The sequence below is a fragment of the Lynx canadensis genome, chromosome D2, assembly GCF_007474595.2.
Source record: "Lynx canadensis isolate LIC74 chromosome D2, mLynCan4.pri.v2, whole genome shotgun sequence".
NCBI lineage: Eukaryota > Metazoa > Chordata > Mammalia > Carnivora > Felidae > Lynx > Lynx canadensis.
Window position 1 is genome coordinate 25690933 of NC_044313.2, and position 21994 is coordinate 25712926.

Below are 21994 nucleotides of genomic sequence, written 5' to 3' on the forward strand. Positions count from 1 at the left end.
CCAGCAGAGCCAGAGAGGACCCCCTTTCCACTCAGTCGGCTCTCTGACCCACAGAGCTTGCCTGCCCGCTGACAGCTCCAGAGACTCTCCACCCACTCTCTCCAGACAATCCTCTGACCTTCCTGAGGGTATCAGACAACACCCACATGCATGGCACTCGCTCAGTGCCAGGGATTGCCAGGGACAGAGGGAGTATAGAAAGTTATCCCTGCCCTCAGGGCGACTGCGGTCCGTTTAGGGATACAAGACTGTCATGAGTCAGGACAACTCTGTAGACGTCGCCATAACCCCCTGTAGCAGGTTGAAGAGCGGCCCCTATGTCCACATCCTAACCCCCAAACCTGTGAGTATGACTTCATTTGGAGAAAGGGTCTTTGCAGATGTCAAGTTGAGGATCTGGAGATGAGATCATCCTGACTTTAGGGTGCGCCTGAACCCAAAGGCAGGTGTCCTTATTGAAGAAAGGCACAGGCAGGTTTGAGACACAGATGGACGAGGGGAGGCCGTGTGAAGACAGAGGCAGAGACCAGAGTGAGGTGGCCACAAGCCAAAGAATGTCTGGAGCCCCCGAAAGCTGGAAGAGCCAAGCGTGGATTGTCCCCTAAAGCCTTAGGGGGAGCAGAGCCTTGCTGGCACTTTCAGACCTCTGGCCTCAGACCTGGGGGAGAATATATTCTGTTGTTTTAAGCCACCAACTTTATGGTAATTTGTTACAGCCCCCCTGGGAGACTAATGCACCCCTTCCCTTTTTTGTCCTTAGATCCAATTAGACGGGTGGGAGCGTTGTTCATGGAGAATGAGGCCTCTGCACCATGCGCTCTGGGGCCTCTGGGCCTGCTGTGGCCTCTCCTGTTTCTAAGGCCAGTCCCCTCTGATGGTCCAGGTTCTCTGGACGGCCGTGAAGGGGGAGGGTTGAGAGCATCTGCACCCTGGGAGGCCAGCGTGGCCTATGTATCTGGGAACCCCTAGGGAAGGTGAGAGGGGGCCCTGGGATGGTGACTCCCTGACAAATTCTCCAGGACAGCAGAGATCAGGGACAAGAGTGGGGTGACTGCCAGAGGGTCCTAGAGGCTGACCAAGGAGGGCAAGACAGACATTCAAGGAAGGCTTCATAGAGGAGGCCTTGGGATGGAGAAGGAGGCCCAAGGCACTTCAAAGAACACCAGACTCCTTCCTGTGGCTTACAACACAGCTACACGGCCTCTCTTTAGTCTTTCAACTTTGCTCTGTAGTTGCCTCTGGCTGAGCACTCTTGCCCCAGAACCTTACATGACTGGCTCCCTCTCCTCAAAGTCTCCACCGAACTTCCCTGACCACTAGCTGAATTCTCCTGCTCCCTAGGCAGGCCCCTTCCCATTACCCTTTTTATTCTTTTTTAGAGATGGGAGGAGACACGTATGTGTAACCAAACTACTTACTAGATATGAAAATTGTATCCTGTGTCCCGTCCATGCACATCCTGTCCCCAATCTAAATGCAAACACCTTGAGAGCAGGGCCCCGTCTGTCTTGTTCACTGCGGTCTTAGCACCTGGAGCATCAAGATGGTGATGGAGGGATGGGTGGCACTCCAGGTGGCAGAAAAAGCAAGGAAGAGGGGTTCGTTTGAGGAAGTATACGTGCTCACATACACACTGTGAATCTTGACGAGGAGAGGCTGCCAAAATTACATCAGTTTGGACAGACCAAAAGAGGCCCTGAGACTAGTCCTTTCCTATTACTTCTGGAGACTACGCTCTCAAATCGCCCCCCATACAATGGGTGCTTGCCCATCTGTAGGAACACATACCTGGTTCATGGAAATTGCCAGACTCTTCATGGCTGAGCCGTGTCCTCATCTCTCAACTTCTTGAAACAGTTCATTCTGCAGAAGCAAGTGCCAATTACTAAGACCCATCAAGTACCACTGAGATGCCTCATTACATGCATAGTGTCCTGGGCGGGAGGAAGAAATCCCTCTGCCACCCAAGCATGGGGACCTTCCTGAGTCAAGGCCCCAGCTGTGTGTCCTGGCTCAGAGTGGACACTGCCGATGAGAAGGTCAGGCGACACGGGGGATTGGGGCAAAGATTGATCTCCCTCGGGTGATGCCCACTGACTTGTGGCGGATACCCACCCAACCAGAGCAGGGGTGGGGGGGATAGGAAGGACAGGGAGGTTTGCTGTTTCAGGGAGCTCTTTCTTTCCAAAGTCCACAAGACACTGGTTCCTGCTCCTTCCCACTTTGCTGGTTCGTTCACTGGGTCATTTGTATCTGGTAGGCAGAGACCTTGGGAGGACCGCTTGTATGTGGTGTACCATGGTGTGTCCCACCGTCTGTGGTTATGGCTTACGTAGTTCTCAGTCATCCCCCGAGGCGGCTGATCCCTAGACCATAGCAGAGCACCTAGCATGGAGGAAATGTTAGTAATGCTCCCATCACACGCAGAGTAAAATCCTAAATCCTCACCATGGCTCTCAAGGCCTCACTTGATTGGACCCCAAAGACCTCTCTGAATTCATTGCCTTCTGTCTCCCTCTTACTATATGAGCTGTAAAATCCCAGGTTGAAATCTCAACTTAGCCACTTAGTGGCTGTGTGACTTTGGACAGTCCTCTCTGAGCCACCATCCCCTGTGCAAGCTAGGGATAATAAAATTACTTGCTTCAAAGTCATTGTGGGGATTAAGTGAGAGAACCCAATGAAAAGCTCTTCGCCTGTGCCCAGCACGTAGTAAGCACTTGGCTACTATTACCGCTTGTCTCGCCCCTCCTCTGCCCCTCTCAATTCCGCCATGCCCGCTGTGCAAATCTTAGGACTTCTAGAGGGAGCAGCCATGGAGCCACAGCGCTTTGGTCTCCAGATGAGAATCCAGAGGAATCTGCTTCAGGGTCATGCAGCCAGCCTGTGGCCCAGGCAGAACTTGAACTCGGGACTCCTGCTAAGGCCCCTGCTCCTTCTCCTGGTCCCGCCTCCTCAGCCCAGCCCAGAGAAGCAGCAGCAACAGGGACCTACGCTTATGTGCGTGGACCCTGTCAGGCTCGACAACTTTCTTCTCCACTTTCAGGAGTGAGTTATGTCCTGAGGTCTATTTTATGCCCTGTGTGTAATCTTCCTTACGATGCTTATCATATTTCTGGGGCAGCATCTGCATGGCTTTGAAGACTCTGGCAGGAGCTATAAACGGGCTGAATTACATTTACAAGAGGTCTTCAATGCCCTGTGGTCTCGGCTTCCTTAATGGGGATTTTCCTCCTGCTCCTTTTTTTCTCTCTCCCTTTTAATACAGTCACCGGTTTGGCTTTCCAAGTGCGGTTTGGATTGCTAACAGAGAAGTCAAGACCATAGAATCCCTTCCAGATCTTCCCTCCCTCTTTCCCCCTCCTACCCTCTGCCGCTTGTGCCAAAGCCCCAAGAAAAGAAAACGTTGCTCCTGTCAGGATTTCAGCGGGAAGGAGAGAAACCCTGTTGGGATTCCAAAAAATCAGCCGGGAAATGGCTTGTACAGAAACTCTCCTCTGACTCTGCACCTGAGCAACAGACCCACAATCTTTGTGAAGGGTCCCAGAGGCATGGTGGCCTCATTTGCAGGGAGTGGGCATGAGGGGCAAGGTGGGGGTCCTGTACTCATGTGAGTGGGAGCCCACCTACCTCCCCACCTCACCTACCCCCATCCCCCCCTCTGCCAGTCTTCTGCACCGTGTGGAGGCCTTAACTTTTCCTCAACTATTTGCTTTTTGGCGGTTCTGTCTGCAGCTGGATCAGGTGATCTCTGCAGGTGATCTTATGTGATCTGTGTGTCTTATGTATCTGTGTATCTCAGGGGTACCAGACTCAGGGGTTTGGCCAGCCTTGAGAGGGGCTTGTTTGGAGACGGAGGGATTTTGTCTGCCATCTTTTCCCTTTCCTTTCTGTCCCTTGCCAGGATGAGAAAGGGCAGGAGTGCTATTTTTGGAGGATGGATAAGTCATGTTTCATCTCCTTTCAAAGGAGCGCATGGCAGAGCCAGGTCCGTGGGCCCGGGTCCCTACTGTGGTCTCTCCTTTGGTTTCCTGTGCTGCATAGACGAGTCCTCCAGGTTCCTGCGAGCTACCATTTGACCACTGGCGTCACTGGGACTGCGCGATCTCCAGCTCTTGATGTATGAGGCTCAGGTAGAAGGCTCAGAAACCCTGACCCAGGGAGTTCTGTCGTTTTGTCAGTCCCGAGAGCAGGCCTCCTCACGCTATGCGTTTATTTGCACATGTTGTCCCCATGGCTGTACGCATATGCTCCCGCGGCACGCAGGCAGTAAAGCGACAGGCAACCAAAAAAGGGTAGGAGGCACAGAGGCCAGGAATACCAGATCTGTGACATCTTCCTCCAAGGAAAAGAAGCTGTCTCCAGTGTCTTGATAAATCACGTTTTATCTCCTTTCAAAAGGAACACGTGGCAAAGCCGATTTATCTTGATGACATTGTCCAGTCTGCACAGCATCGTCCCTCTGACGGGGAGATGGCCTGTCTGCCTGGCTTCGGAGAGGAAGGGAGGAAAGAGAGCTTGAGGGACAGTCCAGGAGAGGGAAGTGAATGGGCCAGCAAGTACCTATGGGGCGCCTGCTGTATGCAAAGCCTCGTGCTGAGTGGGGTGTGGGTGCCAAGGGGAGGAAGGAGGTGGTCACATCTGATGTGGGGGGATGAGGGGCCCAAATGGGAAGCAAGTCACACATGATAAGATGAGTTAGATGCTCCCCGGTCCGACTGGAGCAGGGCTGGTGACCAGTACTTCTGGTGGCCAGGAACTCAGGCTCTAGCCTTCCGAGGTCCGCTGCCCTTGACCTCTGTCTCCGGAGGCTGCTCATGGGAAGGACTGGGAGCTTTGCTGTAGCCACAGGAGCGTACTCGGCGGGAAGTGCCAGAGACGTCCTGGCACTCTCAGATGTTCACAAGCAGGAAGTTGGTGACAAATACCCCTCACCCTCAGTTGGGATACCTCTGAGGTGTAGTCCATATTATCCCCAACAGACCTGAGCTGTGGCTACCCATAGGGGTGAACTGGCTGGGCAATTCTTCCTTCCCTTCCCTGTCTTCCCTTCCACTCCCCTCCTGCTATCTTCTGGGATCTGCTCCCAAATAAACCACTTACATGCCTCATCTCTGGGTGCCACCGGGGAAACAACTTAAACCAAGGCAATGCTTCGTACTTCCCTGGGGCCTGGATAGAAGAAACTCAAGTGGATTGACATGCAGTCTGTGTATCTGTTCACATGAAATGGCAATTATCTTAATTAGAACTCCTTGAACGCAAGTGTCAAAATCCATCTCCAATTAGTTTAAAAAATGATTTTATTGCTTCATGTGAGAAGTACCAGGTAGACCTTGGGTTCCAAACAGCTATATCCAGCTTTCAAATGATGTCAAAGGAATCTGCTGTTCTTCTCTTTGCTCTGCTTTTGAACCGTTCGGGAAGCATTTACTGAGCCCCTATTTCGTTCCAGGCACAGATCCTTTCTCTCAGTAGGTTTCCTTCTCGGACAGTAATAAATATGGCCACTAGAAGCTTCAGGCTTTCATCCTGCCAGCTTAGCAACTGTGGGAGAAAAAAACCCTCCAGCAGAAGTCTCAGGGCTGACCCTCATTGGCCCAGATGGGGACCCCTGCCCATCTCTGAGCCAATCACTGTGATTCTGGTTGGCTGGGCTGGGTCACAGCCCAGTAGGCTGGGCCTACTCTTGTTGCCAGGGGGTGTGGTTAGAAAACCCCAGGGACCGGGAATGGAGGAGGGAGGCTCTCCAGAGGGAAACTGGGCAGACTTGAACAACAGATGTTTGTTACAGCTATGGGCTGGGGTGTGTGTGTCCTAGGATGTGTCAGGCCCCTGATGGAAGGGGGCTCACACATATCTGTAACACACAGCAGAATGAGGTGAGTAACTTAGGAATGGACAAAGTATGTGGATGTTCTGGAAAGAGGAAGTTGCTCCTAGCTCAGCTAATCAAGGAAGGCCTTCTAAAAAGGGGACATTGGGGGTGCCTGGGTGGCTCAGTCAGTTAGGCGTCAGACTCTTGGTTTCAGCTCAGGTCATGATCTCATGGTTCGTGAGTTCAAGCCCCACATCGGGCTTCGCGCTGACAGTGTAGCCTGCTTGGGATTCTCTCTGTCCCTCCCTCTCTGTCCCTCCCCAGCTCATGCTGTCTTCTCTCTCTCTCTCTCTCTCTCTCTCTCTCTGTCTCAAAATAAATAAACTTTAAAAACAATGAAAGGGGCATTGACTCAACATCGATGGCCATGGGGCATAGAAATGTTAACTGTGTCAGGACTTGAAAGTCAGACCAAGGAGATCAAACTCTGAACTGAACCGGCTGAAAAGGACTATACATTGATCTGGTTGTTAAAATTGAATTCAGCAAGCTCAGAAGAGCCTGCTGGGAAAGTCTGAGGGGCTGGCCTTTCCTGTAAGCCTTGCCCATACCTGCAGAGGGGTGTACCAGCCCATCTGCACAGTGGCCTGCACTGTTGGAGGCTGTGTGTACAGAGAGGCTGGAGAAAAGTCAGGCTGGGGCAGCTGTGCTCCCTTGGCATTGGCCTGTGCCCGCCCTGGAAATAGCCACCCACCTAAACTAAGAATAGGAATTCCTGCCTGACTGGCAGGAAGGAATGCTGATTTCTCAAGGAGGGATGGGCCTGAAAACCAAACATGGCGTGTGGGTTGGGCCGTCCTTTGTATTTATTTGTGAGGTCACTTGGGAGCCACACCCATGTCAGGGCATCGATTCTGCCATTAGACCCAGACAAGGTGATTTGGCCAAGATGGCAGCCTCTGGGGCTCCTGGGCCCCAGAGGTCCTGGGCCCTCAGCCTCGGGCGCCTCCTACCCCCTGGGAGAGGTGACTGCTCCTCTCTTGTTTTCTTGACAATGGGCAGAGGTGGTGGCACTTGGTAGCCAGCTAAAATGCTGAGAAGCTGAGGGAGAGGGGAATGAGTGTAGGTGGCCCAGGTCCCATGGCAGCCTTCCCCAGAATCAACTGGCTCACGAGCGTGTGTCTCTTCCAGGCAAAATCCTCTTCCGGAGAAGCCACATCCGGGACGTAGCTGTGAAGAGGCTGAAGCCCATCGACGAGTACTGCCGGGTAAGGGTGCGTCTGCAGGTGGGGGAGGGGCCGGTCCGTCTGCCAGAGAGTCTGTCCATCTGTGAAGGAGAGCCATCTGTATAAAACTCTTGGCTGTGGTTTAGCAGATGCATCCTGACACCTGGCATTTCTTGGCCAGAGGGGTGGGTATGACTGTCCCTCAGGGAGGGGTCGCTCGTGACTGGGCCACCCCCTGGAGCACATGGGCCTTGGGATCACAGCTGAGACTTCTTTTGGGACATGTCCATGTTTACAAAACACTATTTTAAATCACTTCCACCCACTCGGGAGCTCAGTTAAGGGGTCTCCTGCTGAATGGATTCTGTATGGGACTTTTTGCTTGACACAGGAGAACTGTTTCTGTGAATTCCTTTCAGGACATTGTTGGAACCAATTCTGAGTTCCAATAGTATCTGAAATATCGGAAATGCATATTTGTTTATTCACAGAAGTGTTGATGGTCACGGATGTTTGTGCACACGTTTTTATCGATGCAAGCGCTCACACTCACAGACACACAGGTGCATGTGCGCAGGTGCCTCAAAACAGCCACTGCCAGGGGCGCCTGGGTGTCATTCGGTTGAGCGTCTGACTCTTGGTTTCACCTCAGGTCATGATCTCACGGTTTTGTGAGTTCAAGCCCCCGCATCGGGCTCTGTGCTGGCAGTGTGGAGCCTCCTTGGGATTCTCTCTCTCTCTCTCTCTCTCTCTCTCTCTCTCTCTCTCTCTCCCTACTTTGCTCCTGCTGTCTCTGTCTCTCTCAAAATAAATAAATAAATAAACTTAAAAAAAAAAAAACAGCCAATGCCAAAGAACAGATGGGAGAGTGACCACGGGGTCATGAAACAGAGTCCCTTCCTCTTTCCACTTTGATTAGAGCCTAGGATCCCGGCAGCGAAAACGGCCTGGGCACCAGACCTCTGGACAGCGAGGCTGCCTGGGTTCAAAACCCTCACTAGCTGCATGAACTTGGGCAAGTCACTTAACTTTCCAGAGCCTCAATTTTCACACCTGTGTAATAGGGAGGAGGACAGTGGCTCCACAGACGGTAGTCGTGGGGATGAAAGGAGCAGGCACAGGCCAGGCACCAGCACAGTATCCGGGAGAGAGGAGGCATTCAGGAGACGCTGGCTTTTGATGATTATTATTAAAAGGCGTAAACAATACACTGTTACCACTGGCTTTGATGTAAATGGGACTTCTTAGTTCAGTGAAACTTGTGGAGTCTGACTCAAGACCCTTGAGGAGAAGCAAGTATGGGATAGTTGCAATGCTGGCATTAGGATGGGAAGAGCTGGGATCAAATCCCACTACCCCCCACTAGCTCTGTGACTCTGGGTGAGTTACTTTACTTCTCTGAGTCCCGGTTGCCTCCTCTGGAAACCAGGGTAAAGGCAACTCTTGCAGAGTTCACGAAAGGCGCTGCACAAGAGAATATGTATCATAGTGTTTGTCACTTCTGAAATGCTCTGTCCCTGCACGGAATTGTTGCTGCACAGTCCCTTGATGCACTAGTGTTTTACGATTCAGAAACACTACGTTTGGCAATAAAAATGTTTAAATAAGCATCAAGTTGCTAAAGGTATTAACTGGTGTCCCCAAGCCCGTAGGAAGACGAACACTCCCATATAGTCTCCATCAACCCAGGTTTCCATTTTGTGACTGTGCCAATTATACTCGGTCACACTGTCTGCCTTAACCTAAAGAGAATTCCCGCTGATGAATTGTCTGACACGAGAAGCTCCTCTTCTTCGGATCAATATTCATTTTTCTCTTTAAAGAGCATTTGCCATTTCCAGTTCAGTTGATGGCTGCCGCCCGAGCTTTTATTTCTCTTTATTCCTCTCCCAAGAAGTTAAATAAATGGGCAAAGCTAATGGAGGAGGGGGCAGGGGGGGGAGGCCTCTCCCAGCTGGGGATTTATGGCTCACATCAGCCTCAGCCTCCTGGAGCTGGTGGAGCCCAAGGCATCTGCAGTGGAAATGCCGTATCCTAGGCCATCCGGAGGAGGAAACTGATAACATCTTATCTCCTGGGATCAGGCTTTGAACAGGACTCCTGAATCAGGATGAGATTCAGGGGGGCTCTGGGGCCCCAGTGGTGCCCAGTTGGTGGCCGGGGGAGCCATTTAAGTGGAGTCTGCAAGAGGAGGGGCCTCCTAACCTGATTAGCACAGAGCCAGGCAGCAAGGAGGAATGTCATGGGTTCACCAAGCAGCCAGCCATCTCACAGGCTGTAATTTACTCTGAGAATGGGGGGGGGGGGCGGGGGGGAGAGGAGTTGGTGGAGGAGGGAGGGGGAGGGCAGTGCAGAAGTGGCCTTTAATTCTTCGGAACTAGAAAGCTGGGGCCTGTGGTATGATTGTCTGAGACCTTGGAATGACCTTGGAATCATCATTAGGGATAGATAAGCCAGCAACGGTCCATGGCCACTGCCACCCAGCATCATGCTTCACAGCTCTGCCTCCCGATTGTCCAATCTGTGGCCACTCAGGATCCGAGTGTCACTCATCATCACTGGCCCCCACCATGAATTCCATGGTCAGTGCCATGTGCAGTCTGCTGCATGGCCAGCCGTTCCCTCGTTCATGTCTATCCTTGGACACACTGCTGGGAACCTCTGGGATTTTTGTTTCCAGTTTCCATATGCAGCTTTGCTTGGCTGGGCAGCATCTTCCTTGGACTGCTGGCCAACGCGGGCTCCCAGTCTGGGATTTGCTGGGCATTCGGATGCACCCAAAACTGTGAAGCTGGCTCTGTGCACAGAGCAGCCAGCTCCTGTGCCAGGACTCAGACGCGGAAAGTCTGACCGCGCAGTAGACCTCCCCAGACTTCGGGCTCCCTGCCCTCGCCGGCCAGCCAGTCCCTCTGCCCAATGGTGGTTTCACAGCCCAAATCTCAGTGTTAATTTTAAACATATATGGGGCAGATTGAATGAGCGTCACGGAAAATTGACCGAGCACCAGTCGGGTGATTGTTTTATGTGGCACTTGAGGGCTGGGTGTCTATCAAGAGGGGTTCCAAAGGCATTTCTTTAGCTCCATAAATTAATTTAATGGGCAACATGGTTATGCGGTTAATATTTAATGATTCTGTGGCCTCAAAACGTCGAAGACTTTCATCTCACTAACAAGTGAGAGCTATACTTTAGGGGCTCCGACTAACAGTTTTATAAGTGACTCCATTTACCCCATTCCTGCGTGTGAAATACATGTTTGCAGTGTTTGTCTAGGGGATAAAATAAATATCCCAGGGCAGGGGGTGGGGTGGGGGGCAGGGAGAGAGAGTGTTTGAGAATGATCAACTCACCCTTTGCCATGGTAATGACGTTTATACAAGTCTCCATTTCCTGGTGGGTGCAACTAGAATTTTTTTTTTGCTGCCCAAAAAGCTGAGATTGCTTCTATTATTCCGCCGTCCAAGATAGACTTGTTTTCAGGATCAATGGTTTTCTTTGTGGGAGGGATGAAGGGTTGGTTGTAGTCAGACTGGGGGAGGGGGACAAGGCAGGATCTCCCCTGAAGAGGTAAAGATCTCCCCACGTGATCCTCCACATCTATCAGACTCATTCATTTTTATTCCCACTTCCCAGATTTGAAAACTGAGGCTATTTCTGGGACATGGTTCTTAGTCCCAGGCATCTCCCTCCCACCATGCCTGGCCCATCGTTGGCTCTCACCTTAATAAAGAGGAAGGTTCATGTCCCAACCAAAACACATGCCTTTAAGAAGCACCGAGACTTCCTGGTATACTCAGTCCTAGATACAGGGAGACTTTGTTCTTATGGGCCCCTTTCTAAGGGCTAGCCTGGGTCAGGAGTGTTGCTGATGGGGACATGGAGGCAGAGAGCGAAGATTGATCTGTTCCTGCCTCCCACGTGGGCTGGTACTCTGGGGGAACCCAACTGGTAGAATATCTCCATCTCCACAGGCCCAGATAGACCCAGGCAAAGCATTTCCAGCCTGGGATAAAGCTGATTATGTCCCTTTCTCCTTGAAGACCCTCAGGGGAGCCCCATTGCCCACAAGAACCTCTGGGCGCTTGGCTGGGCCCTCTGTGGGCTCATTCTAAGTGCTGCTCAGGCCTCAGCACCTGCTTCTCCTCAAAGCTCTGCAGTCCAGTCCGCCAGAGGTGCAGCCTTTCCCAACTAGCCAGAGTCCCTTAGGCTGCCACGCCCAGGCCTTGCTAGTCCTTTTCCTTCAGATGCATTCAGCTCCCATGATGCCCCTCCTAGAAGCCTCCTGACTCCCCAGGGAAAGTCAACCACCCTTGCTGTTCCACTCCCCAGAAAACTCTGTGCCTGCTTCCATGCAGCACACCTATCCTCTGTAGGAGGGTGATTTGTGTGTGTCCACCTTCTCTGGACCAGGAGCAACTGGAGGGCCACATCTGTTATCTTTGTGTCTTCAGTAACAAGCAGGAAGCCTGGCTTCATGTGGGTGTCCAGCCAGTATCTGATGATAAAATGCAAGGATCACACACAAGCAGAGGAAACCTGTGAGGACGGTGACATGTCTCCGAAGCCCCCAATGTACTAGGATCCCTTGTGAAATGGCTTAAATACTACGAATTAGATGCTGTTTCCATTTCAGAAGGATTTGCGGCTACACCCTTCAAAAAGAGAACTCCTGCGTTTGATTCAGAGAAGTTCTGTGAGCTCCCAGCTTCCTAGACAGGGATCCAGGAGGAACATTCCAGGCAGGCTAGAGGCGGCCCAGCGGTGGGGATGGGGGCAGAGAGTGGGCGTGTGGCCAGATGGGCAGGACTCCAGCCCCCTGTGTCACACCCCCACCCGACCCTAAGTCCCTGGGCTTTTACCCAGAAGATTTACATTGATTAGAAATCAAATGATGCCCCTGGGGCACCTGGGTGGCTCAGTCAGTTAAGTGTCCAACTCTTGATTTTGACTCAGGTCATGATCTCACGGTTATGAGATTGATCCCTGCATCAGGCTCCACTCTCAGGCGTCAGGCTCCACGCTGAGCTTAAGATGCTCTCCTTCTCTCCCTCTACCCCTCTGCCCTGCTCATACACTCTCTCTCTGAAATTAAAAAAAAGAAATCAAAATGATGCTCCTAAAAAGAGGAAAATGTTTGATCCCATGGAAATAGCAGGGCATCCACAGTTGTTTTGCCAAATGCAGAAGTTTGTTTTTTGTCCTTGGGCAGACATTACCCAGAGTGGCAAGCTTCATGGAAGGGGGTCATTGGGTCATTTCAAAGCGGGTCTGAGCTCAGTCTGCCTGGGGCCCCCTCGCATGCCACTGCACTTGAAAAACCAGGCTTGTGGCCGCAGCATCTGGGTGGAGGTCTCAGAGGCACGCAGTGCAGCCACCCTCTCCCTTATCTGAATCCGTGTCTTCTAGAATGATGACATGGTACCAAATGGTGGCCCAGGTCACTGGCTCCCAGAAAATGGTCGGGACAGGCCAGGAGCTGGAGACCTCAGGGCAGTTTAGGACTGGGGAAGGGAGGCCCTGGAGGGACGGGCTGGTGGCACACCTGGGTGGCTCTTCAGCACGTCTTCACTGGTCTCCCCCATTCCTAGGCACCCCCTGCCCTTGACTCCTTCCATTGCCTTGTTTCTCCATATCTGCTCTCAGCTAGTTCACGGACCCCCTGGACCACAGGATGGCAAGGTCAAAAAGGGACTGATTTCAGCTCAACCGACATTGGACAGGGGCCTGCATACTCTAAGCAGCCCCACAGGGCACTGCCCCCTCCCTGGGTGCCGAGGGCTGTGAGGTCATACTCATTCCAGCTCTTCCCACCTAACCTGAATCACAGTCCTATTAGAAAGGCTCAGTCAGGGGGCACCTGGGTGGCTCAGTCGGTTAACCGTCCAACTCCGGCTCAGGTCACAATCTCGCAGTTTGTGAGTTCGAGCCCCGTGTCAGGCTCTGTGCTGATAGCTCAGAGCTGGAGCCTACCTCAAATTCTGTTTCCTTCTCTCTCTGTCCCTACTCCCGCTCATGCGTGCTCTCTTTCTCTGTCTCTGTCTCTCTGTCTCTGTCTCTGTCTCTCTCTCACACACACACACACACACACACACACACACACACACAAAATAAATAAATAAACATTAAAAAAAACTTTAGGGGCACCTGGGTGGCTCAGTCAGTTAAGCATCTGACCTCAGCTCAGGTCATGATCTCACAGTTCATGGGTTTGAGCCCCTCATCAGGCTCTGTGCTGACAGCTTGGAGCCTAGAGCCTGCTTCAGATTCTGTCTCCCTCTCTCTCTCTCTCTCTCTGCCCCTCCTCCACTTACTCTCTCTCTCTCTCTCTCTCTCTCTCTCAAAAATAAACATTAAAAAACTTTTTAAAAATTTACAAAAAATTTAAAAAAAAAGGAAAGGCTCAGTCACATAGAATGATAGGTCAGACACCGAATTCACTAATAACGATGCTGTTTGTAGTGCTGGAGCCACAGACTGTTAGAGATGGAAGAAACTTCAGAATGTCTGTAGCCTGGATTTGTCCCAGCTGTGTTTGATGGGCTGTCAGTAGGAATCGTTGGAGGACCTGCTCCACGGTCAGAGACCTGTGGGTAGTGCTGGAGGCAGTACTAGACCCGGACGGAGCACAGGCTCTGGACTCAGATGGCCCAATTGAAAATTCTGCTACTTACTGGCTGTGCAGCCTTGAGAAATCACTTAACCTCTGTGCTTTAGTTGCTTCTTGTTAAAATTGAAATCATAGTCATACCCATCTCTTAGAGTTAATGTGATGATTACATGAGCCAATCCTTCAGCATGCCATGATTATCAGTAAATGCTGATCTGAACAAAGCTCTACAGGTTTCTTCCCTGCAGGACTTCTCAGAGCCTTTGCCATACTAATGAACATGGTGATCTCTAAGACCAAGGTGGGCCATCTACAAGGCACGATTTCACTTGTACCCACAGAATCACTCTACCTCACCCAACAGGTTTTCCTTGAGATAGTTTGAGATTCCAGAGTTAGTCTGCTTTATCCTAGAAGAAATGACAACCAGAGAGGTGAGGTGAGCTGCCCAAGGTCATGGGCAAGTATATAAGGGCAGGATTGGAATGCGAATTGAGGTCTCCTGACTCCCATTCCAGTGTTGTTTCTAGTATGCATCACTCCAGTCATCTAGAGAACATAGCAGCAAAGACAACAGTACAACAACTAAAATTTACGGAGTGTTTACTCAGTGCCAGGCACTGTGCTAGGCTCCTCCTAGTCACAATCTCACCTAGCCTCCTAACAAATAGGTGCCATGTCATACCCATTGTGCTGAGCTCAGAGAGGCCAGTAACGCATTCAGCACCACGCAGCCCATGAATGGTAGAGCCAGGACTCAAACCCATGTCTGGGTGGCCCTGAGGCCCTGACTTAACCACCCATAGCATAAATCCTGAATGCCCAATGGCATTGGCATTTCAATGCCCTTGAAAATACCCATGTATGGCCCCCACCTGCTCCTCTCAGAATGGCTGGATTTGGGGGTTTCCCGGCTCTGGCAGTGATTGGCAGCCCAGGCCTCGGGGGCCAGACTGCTCAGCACCTAGCTCTCTTGCCAGATAATTTTGGCAGATCTGGGCTTGGCGGCAGGGCTGATGAAAGCTGGGCTGAGCTGGGAGCCTCTTGTCTGCCTGCAATCAGGATGAGCCCTCCATGCGGCTCCCTTCGGGGCTCTCTGTTCAGTCAAGATGCCACGGTGGTTCGACCAAAAGGCCTCTTTGTCTGAAGCCCTCACGGCCCACACGTCCTCTGGCCCCGGAATGCCGGTCTCTGTCGGCATGAAGAGCCCCTGTGTTCGCTGCTGGGGCGGCGCGAGCCGTGGCTGGCCAGGGGCTGCGCCGGGGGCGGGTGGCAGCGTGCTGAGCTGGGAGGGTGCTGGCGCTCCGGGCCTGCTGGAAGCCAGCCCTGGCTCCCTTCCCTCTTCCTTTCAGGGAGGTCACCCTGGCAGCAAGCGTGCACACAGCCTGGGTCCCTGGTAATGATTTCCCTCCTGCCCAGCCCAGCCCTTAAGTTCTCCTGCCAGGAGCCCTTGCCGTGCACAGGCCTGATCCCCGCCGCCCCGTCTCTTTCTGTCTCTGTCTCTCCGTATCAGTCTCCCTGTGTCTCTGTATGTCTGTCTCTCCATCTGTCTCTGTCTCTTTGTCTCTCTCCCTGCATCTCTCTGTCTCTGTCTCTCTTTTTCTTTCTCTCGCCTTCCTCAGTTTATCTTTTCCCTTTCCCTCTACCCTTCCTGGGGGAGAAAACAGCACATGCCACGTATTTGAAATGAAAACCTGAACACTTTGGGGCAACTTGCACTGATTCTACCTCCTGAGCACAGGGCTTCATTCTGCACTTTAGCAGAATAGTCTCAATGTCCCCGTCATAAACAAAGGCAGTGATGTCCACCTCCGGAACAAAATGGAGGGACACCTCGTCAGACATGCTCTTGCAAGGGCAGAAGCTGTGTCTGGCTCATCCCTGTGACACCGGACACAGCCCCATGTCAGGCACGCACTGAAAGGCCCTCCCTGTTTGTGGGATAATTGGAGTCAAGGGACTTAGGACGGTGCCTGAAGCATCGCAGTTGCCCATTACATGTTAATTTCCCTTCTTTCCTATTTCCTGGCTGCTCATGGGCATGTGATCTTTTAGAGACCCTTGGAAAGCCCTGGCCTCTAGAAAGAACAGCTGTGAGTTGCAGAGTGTTACAGTCAGGTCTTGTCTCATCTTGCCCAGGTGTGGATATGATATCAAAAAGGGCCGTCACGCTGGGATGCCTACTGCTCGATGCCACACTTGAATGCTTTGCAATAACACCATCCCAAGTTTTCTTCTCACTTCTCCTGGCTCTATCCCAGAGTTCCCTTGGCCCTGTCCCTCAGCCCTGCCTTGGGAGCAACCTCTCCCATCTGTTTGTGCTAAAGAATCATTCCAGTGTCTTCTCTGCGTACTGAAGCGAGTAGCCAGGAGCAGGGCTTCACCTGTCTCATGCTCCCCCGCGGCCTCCACGTTGGACTGGGGCAGGTCAGGGGTCCCGGGTGCCCCAGGCTGCAAGGTACGCAGTATGTGCTGGTCTGGTGTGCAACGGGAACTCTGATCACCTCTGACTGTGACTCCTCACTTTCCAGCAGCAGACTCTCAGCCCTGTTGGGGTGACAGGCTCACAGCTGGTGCATGCCCCTACCTGGACACTTACCCCTGTGCGGTGGCTGCCTTCTCCTCTCTGCCTGTCCAAATACTGCACATACCTCTTCGCTAGCTCATGGCCACTCTTCTAAGAAGCCTTTCCAACCCCTTCAGCTCATACCACTCTGCCAGGCATCCTAAACAAAGCCCTGCTGGACCAGACTGGTGGTCCCTCTCCCCTCGTTTAGCACGCTCAGGCCCCACGGAGCCACTATGCTTGGTCTCACCACCCTCACTTGACCAGTTAATTCTTACCCATCCTTCAGAACTCAGCTTCAGAGTCTTTCCTGAAACCGCCCCCCCTCCTCTCTGCTAATCTTCCTGGGTCCTATCAGATTCTGTCATAGCACCCTGTTGTGCTTGGTAGAATTATCCGCTTGTCATGAAATAATTAATTGTGCAGTCAGTATTTAGGGGCTGTGACTAGCAGCTGTGTCCAGAATGTGACTGGTGGGAGAGGAGGCTGGTAGAATAAGCCCTTGGGTTGTCAGGCTAAGGATCTTGGACTGACTCTCTGGGCAGGAAGGAATCCTTTCAGGGTTCGTGCCGAATGACTGGCTCCCAAGGGCTCCGAGACCTAGGGCTCAATGGTCATTGTGATTTGCTTGGTTGGCTGGTTGTTTAGTTGGTGAACTGGCTAGTTGAATGGTTGGTTGGTCGAATTGTTGACTGGATGGTTGATAGATTAATTGGGGTTGGCTGATTATTTTTATTAGTTGACTAGTTGGTTAGTGGATTAACTGGCTGGTTGGCTAGTTGATGGGATGGGTGAAGAGTTGTTTCATGTTAGCTGATTAGTTCAGTCGCTGATGAGTCGTCTGGTTGGGTGGCTGGCTGCATGACGGTGTCTTCCACGGCACAGGCCTGGAGCCTGTGCTGTCACCGTCAGACTGAATTGACCCTGCTTTTGACTTTCATCAGGCCTAATGCCCTTTCTTCCTATCTTTCCACAGGCACTTGTCCGACTGCCTCCCCACATTTCACAATGTGATGAAGTCTTTCGGTTCTTTGAGGCCCGACCAGAGGATGTCAACCCCCCAAAAGAGTAAGTGGTAGCTCAGTCATCTCCTGTGTGCTTTGAGGTGTGGGCTAAAGCTGAGGGCAGGCTGGAGAGGCTCAGGATGTGGGCACACAAGGAAAGGGGGAGCTGGCAAGGCCAACCAGGCCAGGGAGAGATGGGCCAAAGGTATGAAGACCATTGTTTCCTGTTGCCCAAGCTTGCTCCTCGTTTCCCTTTACCCCAGAGCTGACAAGTGGGGCCGTCTCTGCATTTGGGGAGCAGGTTTTCCTGCAAACTCTAGCTCACAGGTTACTGTAAGGAGCAGATGAGATCAAAGAAAATATAATGGACCCTCTGTTCAGATGCCCAGGGTTAGCAGTCATCGCTCTGAATTATTGATGCTCCCAAGCTCCCAAATGAAATGTAGGCCTTCAGAGGGGGCGGGGGGAGGCATGTGCTGCCCAGGCTGAAAACTCACCCGCTGAATAACTCTTGGGCTAGTTTGTGATAGACATTAGTAGTCACGTTTACAGAGAAGGAAACTGAGGCCCAGTGAGGTTAGGTGATTCTCCCAAAGTCACACAGCTGGTTGCGGATGTGACAGGCAGGAGGCTTGAGCCCAACTCTTGGATTCCTAGTGGCCCAGTGCTGGCTGGTATTTCCATATTTAGAGAGGAATGGGGAACCAAGCAGATCTCCCTCTCTTCTCTCTTGAATCAGGTTGCTCTGGGTCTGGTGTTTAAGATGACCCACCCAGTCATGCTAGCTTCTCACATACATGACCAGACTCCATTGTGACGGCCACACTCTCTTGCTCAGAACAGATCCTCACCAGAGTAGGTTCTCAGTAGAGAGAGAAATCTGGTTTCTGCCCAGGAGCAGATGAGCAGAAGAGGGCAAGCAGGGAAAATATTGGCCAGGGGAGAGGGTGGGGAGAGGACCAAAGGGGATGTTTAGAGATCCCTTCGTTCAATAGCTCTTTTCCCCTAAAATCTTAAAGTACCAGGATGAGTGGCAGAGAGGCAGATGGGGTGGGTACAACAGAGGGAAAGGAAAGAAAGGTATGGAGGAATGATCTGGGACAGGTGGGAAGAGGCAGGAGGCCATCTGGTGATGGGGAGGGGAAGCCTGAAGACAGGGGTGTGTGTCACATGGCTCCAGGGGCACTACTTACTGCATTTTCTGTGAGTGGCACCCATGGAGGTTGTAAAGTGCACAGCCTGCACACCCACACATGGCAGTCTTGCCTAAAGGGGCCCTTCTCTTTTCAGTCATACTATAAGACCAAGAGCCTAAAATGGCCTAGGCCCTTTTGGGGGCGAAAAAGCCACCCAGCCCAGAGGCTTGGCCCAACAAAAGCCACCTTCCTGATGGCTGCCGTGGGCTTAAGAAACAAGCAAATGCTACAATCCATCAGAAACTCATTGGTGACTTGTTCACAGGGTAGACTGGTTGAAAGCCAAAGGGAATAGGATGTACAGTGTTGAGTTCACACCCCAACTCTGCTGCTTCCTAGCCACACAACTGCAAGGCAGCTCACTCATATGGCTTCCCCAAGACCCATTTTTCTCATCAGTAAAATTCAGATGACATGAGGGCTGGGCAAGAGCTTTGTAAATGACAAAATGAGACAGAAATGTGTGTTCTCACCAGAGGGAGAAGCATCGCTCTCACCATACCTACTATATGTCAGGCTCATAAGGGTTTATATATTCTCATCCCCACATTACAGATAAGGAAACAGAGACTCACAGCAGGAGCCTGAACTTGAACCCAGGTTTTTCTGGTTCAAACAGAGGCCTGTACTCTTTCCACCCTTCCCACCTGCCTCCTTGGTTTAGAAGGGGTCAGGGGGACCATGGTCCTGACGCCTCTCAGTGCTCCTCTCTGTCCTCCCCTCTCTGTGCTCCTGCCCCAGCCCTCCTCACTCTCCCAGGACAGGAAGTCTCCTGAGGCGCCAGCAGTGTCCCTGGTCTATCTGGCCCTGCTGCTCCCCTGCTGTGATGGTCTCACAGAGTCTCTCCTTCCTTTTCTGTTCTCTGTACTTCCATGGGGAGAGAAGAGATGCCCCTCCCTAGGTGGTTGTCATTGGAGACACATGTGATTGTGTGCCCACAGGAGGGCAGAGGGATCGTTGCTGGTGGGTGAAGTAGCAGTTGCATCACCACAAAATCGCTGAGCCTGCCTTTCGTTCGTACTCCTAAGCCCATTCTCTGCCAGTCAGCTAAATAAATTGGTCCTGTTTCACCTCTCCATGGCAATAGTGCCCATCTCCAGAAAGCCCTCAAGGAAACTGGGCTTGGGGAGACAGTTGTGCATTGGGGGGGCAGTGGGCACGGCTTTGCAGAGCCAGGCTCTGGGGTCAGAGCCTGCTACTCAGGGTTCTATGATCTCCGGCCATTTGCTCGACCTCTCTGTATTTCTGTTTTCCCATCTCCAAAGCACGACGTAGAACTCATGGGACGGTGAAGAGGGCTTAGAGGGATACCAAGTGTAGGAAGATAACCTGGTCAGTGCTATTGGCTCGTAGGAAGTATTCAACAGTTTTATCCATGGAAGGTTGTAGAACAGAATGGAATGTGGTTCAGTGCACACTCCACCCTACAGATCACAGCCTGGCTTTTGCAGGAAGGGGTCATAAAGCATTTGCCTCCGAGTCACTATGGCAGTGGGGTCATCGGCCTCTTTCTCCAGGTGGTGCTAGTCACCTGGGCTGGTTCACAGCCGGTCTGGCAAGAGATGGCCTGGAAGCCGTCCCATGTGAGACAGACCTGAGGCTCAGGAAGCAGGGTCAGCTATGGACAGACAGTTCTGAAGGGCTTCTCCTCCCCGGTCCCGCTCGGCCTCCAGGACCTGCCAAGAGACTCATGTTCCAGTCCACTCTGTGCTCGCCATGAGAGCCCAGACCTATAGGTGACCCTGGCCTGACAGGCTGACGATTTATCAGCCAAGTGCCTGCACCCCCCTCTCTGAGAGCTGCCTGCACCTTCCCAGACCGCAGTCCACCTCCCCCGCCGTCCTGAAACATAAACACAGGATCAAGTAACAGTGTATTTTGACTCAGGGGCGACTGTAGAGTGGCTTATCAAATTATCAAAGCCTGTGGATTTAATTGGAATTTTGCAGATAACCCCCTGCCTCTTTCAAGTGTGCTGCCGCAGGGGCCCTCGAGCGTTCACAGGGCCTGGAGTGGGGTGACTGTGTCCCTTTTCCATCTTGCTGGAAAGGCAACCCAGCCTTGATGGGGGAGGTGGAGCAGAGGCCTGAGCCCCTGGGCTCTGATCCCCAGCCGCTCACTGGCTTCTCTGGGCGAGAGAAGGGTCCTTCCCCAAACTGCTAGACCACCAGCCCCGCACAGAAAGGATGTTCCCTCTAGACACTTTAGGTGAGCCCGACACAGAGTGGCCAAAGCGGTGTCATGTCTTCATGCGGCCACTCCAGGAGGGCAGCTCTTGTCCTTCCTCCTCCTGTGAACACTGACATGCACTACTGCCTTGTCGGCCCCAAACCCCAGCGTTATTCTAGAGTCATCTCTTCCCGTCACACCCCTCCATCCACGTAGCGCATCAGGCGGGCACTGCCTTTGGAGTGTTTCCAGACTCTGACTACATCTCCCCGTCTTCCTGCTGCCACCTGGAACCGCACTGTCGCCGTTCCTCACGCGGATTCTGCCTCCTGCCCAGCCTCCCTGCTTCTGTCCTTGCTCTCGATGGTCCCTATTCAACATCGCAGAAGGAGTGATGCATCAGACCATGCTGCTCCTCTGCTCCACATTCTGTTCCCTCACTGCAGTTACGGTCGCTCCCTCTCACGGGGATGTCAGTTCCGGGAGACTTGGAACTTGTACCTGTTCTCTTCATGCCACAACCCCAGCGCCCAGAGCAGGTGCTCAGAAAATGCCTGCCAAAGGCAAGACCCATCATCCAGACTTCATTATGTAGTCTTACACGGGAGATCGACTGCGACGTGATTTTACAGAGATCTAGGCCCAGAGAGGTGAAGTAGCTTACCGAGGGTCACCCAGCTGGCAAGCAGCAGGATTCAAACCCCAGGCAGGCTGGCTCCAGGCTGACACGTTTAACCGTGGCCCTAACCCGTCACTCGGCTCATGGCTCCTAAGGTTTGCCACCTCCTCAGCAGCGCCCCCTCCTGGTCCCTTCCCAGCCAGGGCAGGTGGAGACGGGCCTTGGCCCCTTGAACAATTATTTTCTTTCCAAGGATGATGTGTTCTTGGAAAGCCAGCAGTTGAATAGGAACGTGCACGCGCACACACACACACACACACGTGTGTGTGTGTGTGTGTGTGTGTGTGTGTGTGTGTGCGTACATGTGCACATAGACATGTGTATGCATGTGTGTCTTGATGGTGGGGCCAAAAGGAAAAGGAAGACATTAGCCTGATTGGTCACTTCGTCTGTACTCTGCATATTGTCTCATTTAAATCTCAGGCCACCCCTGAAGTCAGTACTATTATCCCTATTTAGCAGATATGGAAACAAAGGCCCTAGCTGTACATGGCATGCCCCAGGCCACATAGCTGAGAGGCAGGGGAGGCAGGCCTCGAACAGGTGTGCCTGGGAATGGGAGGCACCGTCCTGTCACCCCCACCCCACCAGTGGAGGGAGCTGAGCATATCTCCCCCCAGCCCATGGCCCCAGGGTAGGAGTGGGCAGGAGTGGGCAGGAGTGGGCAAGAGAAGCTAGTGATGATGTTTCTTAGGCTCTTCTCTGTGGATTCTAGAGCTGTGTGGCCGG

General features: G+C 52.4%; 1 protein-coding gene across 3 annotated transcripts in view; it reads left to right on the forward strand.

Annotated features, from left to right (window-relative positions):
- SH3PXD2A (SH3 and PX domains 2A) overlaps nucleotides 1-21994 on the forward strand; it is a 245736-nt gene that overhangs the window by 116099 nt on the left and 107643 nt on the right. For all 3 annotated transcript variants that reach the window (XM_030334928.2, XM_030334930.2, XM_030334929.2), the window contains exons 4-5: nucleotides 7010-7086; nucleotides 17194-17285. In XM_030334928.2, coding sequence (XP_030190788.1) covers nucleotides 7010-7086; nucleotides 17194-17285 — 169 coding nt within the window. The remainder of the gene's footprint in view (nucleotides 1-7009; nucleotides 7087-17193; nucleotides 17286-21994) is intronic.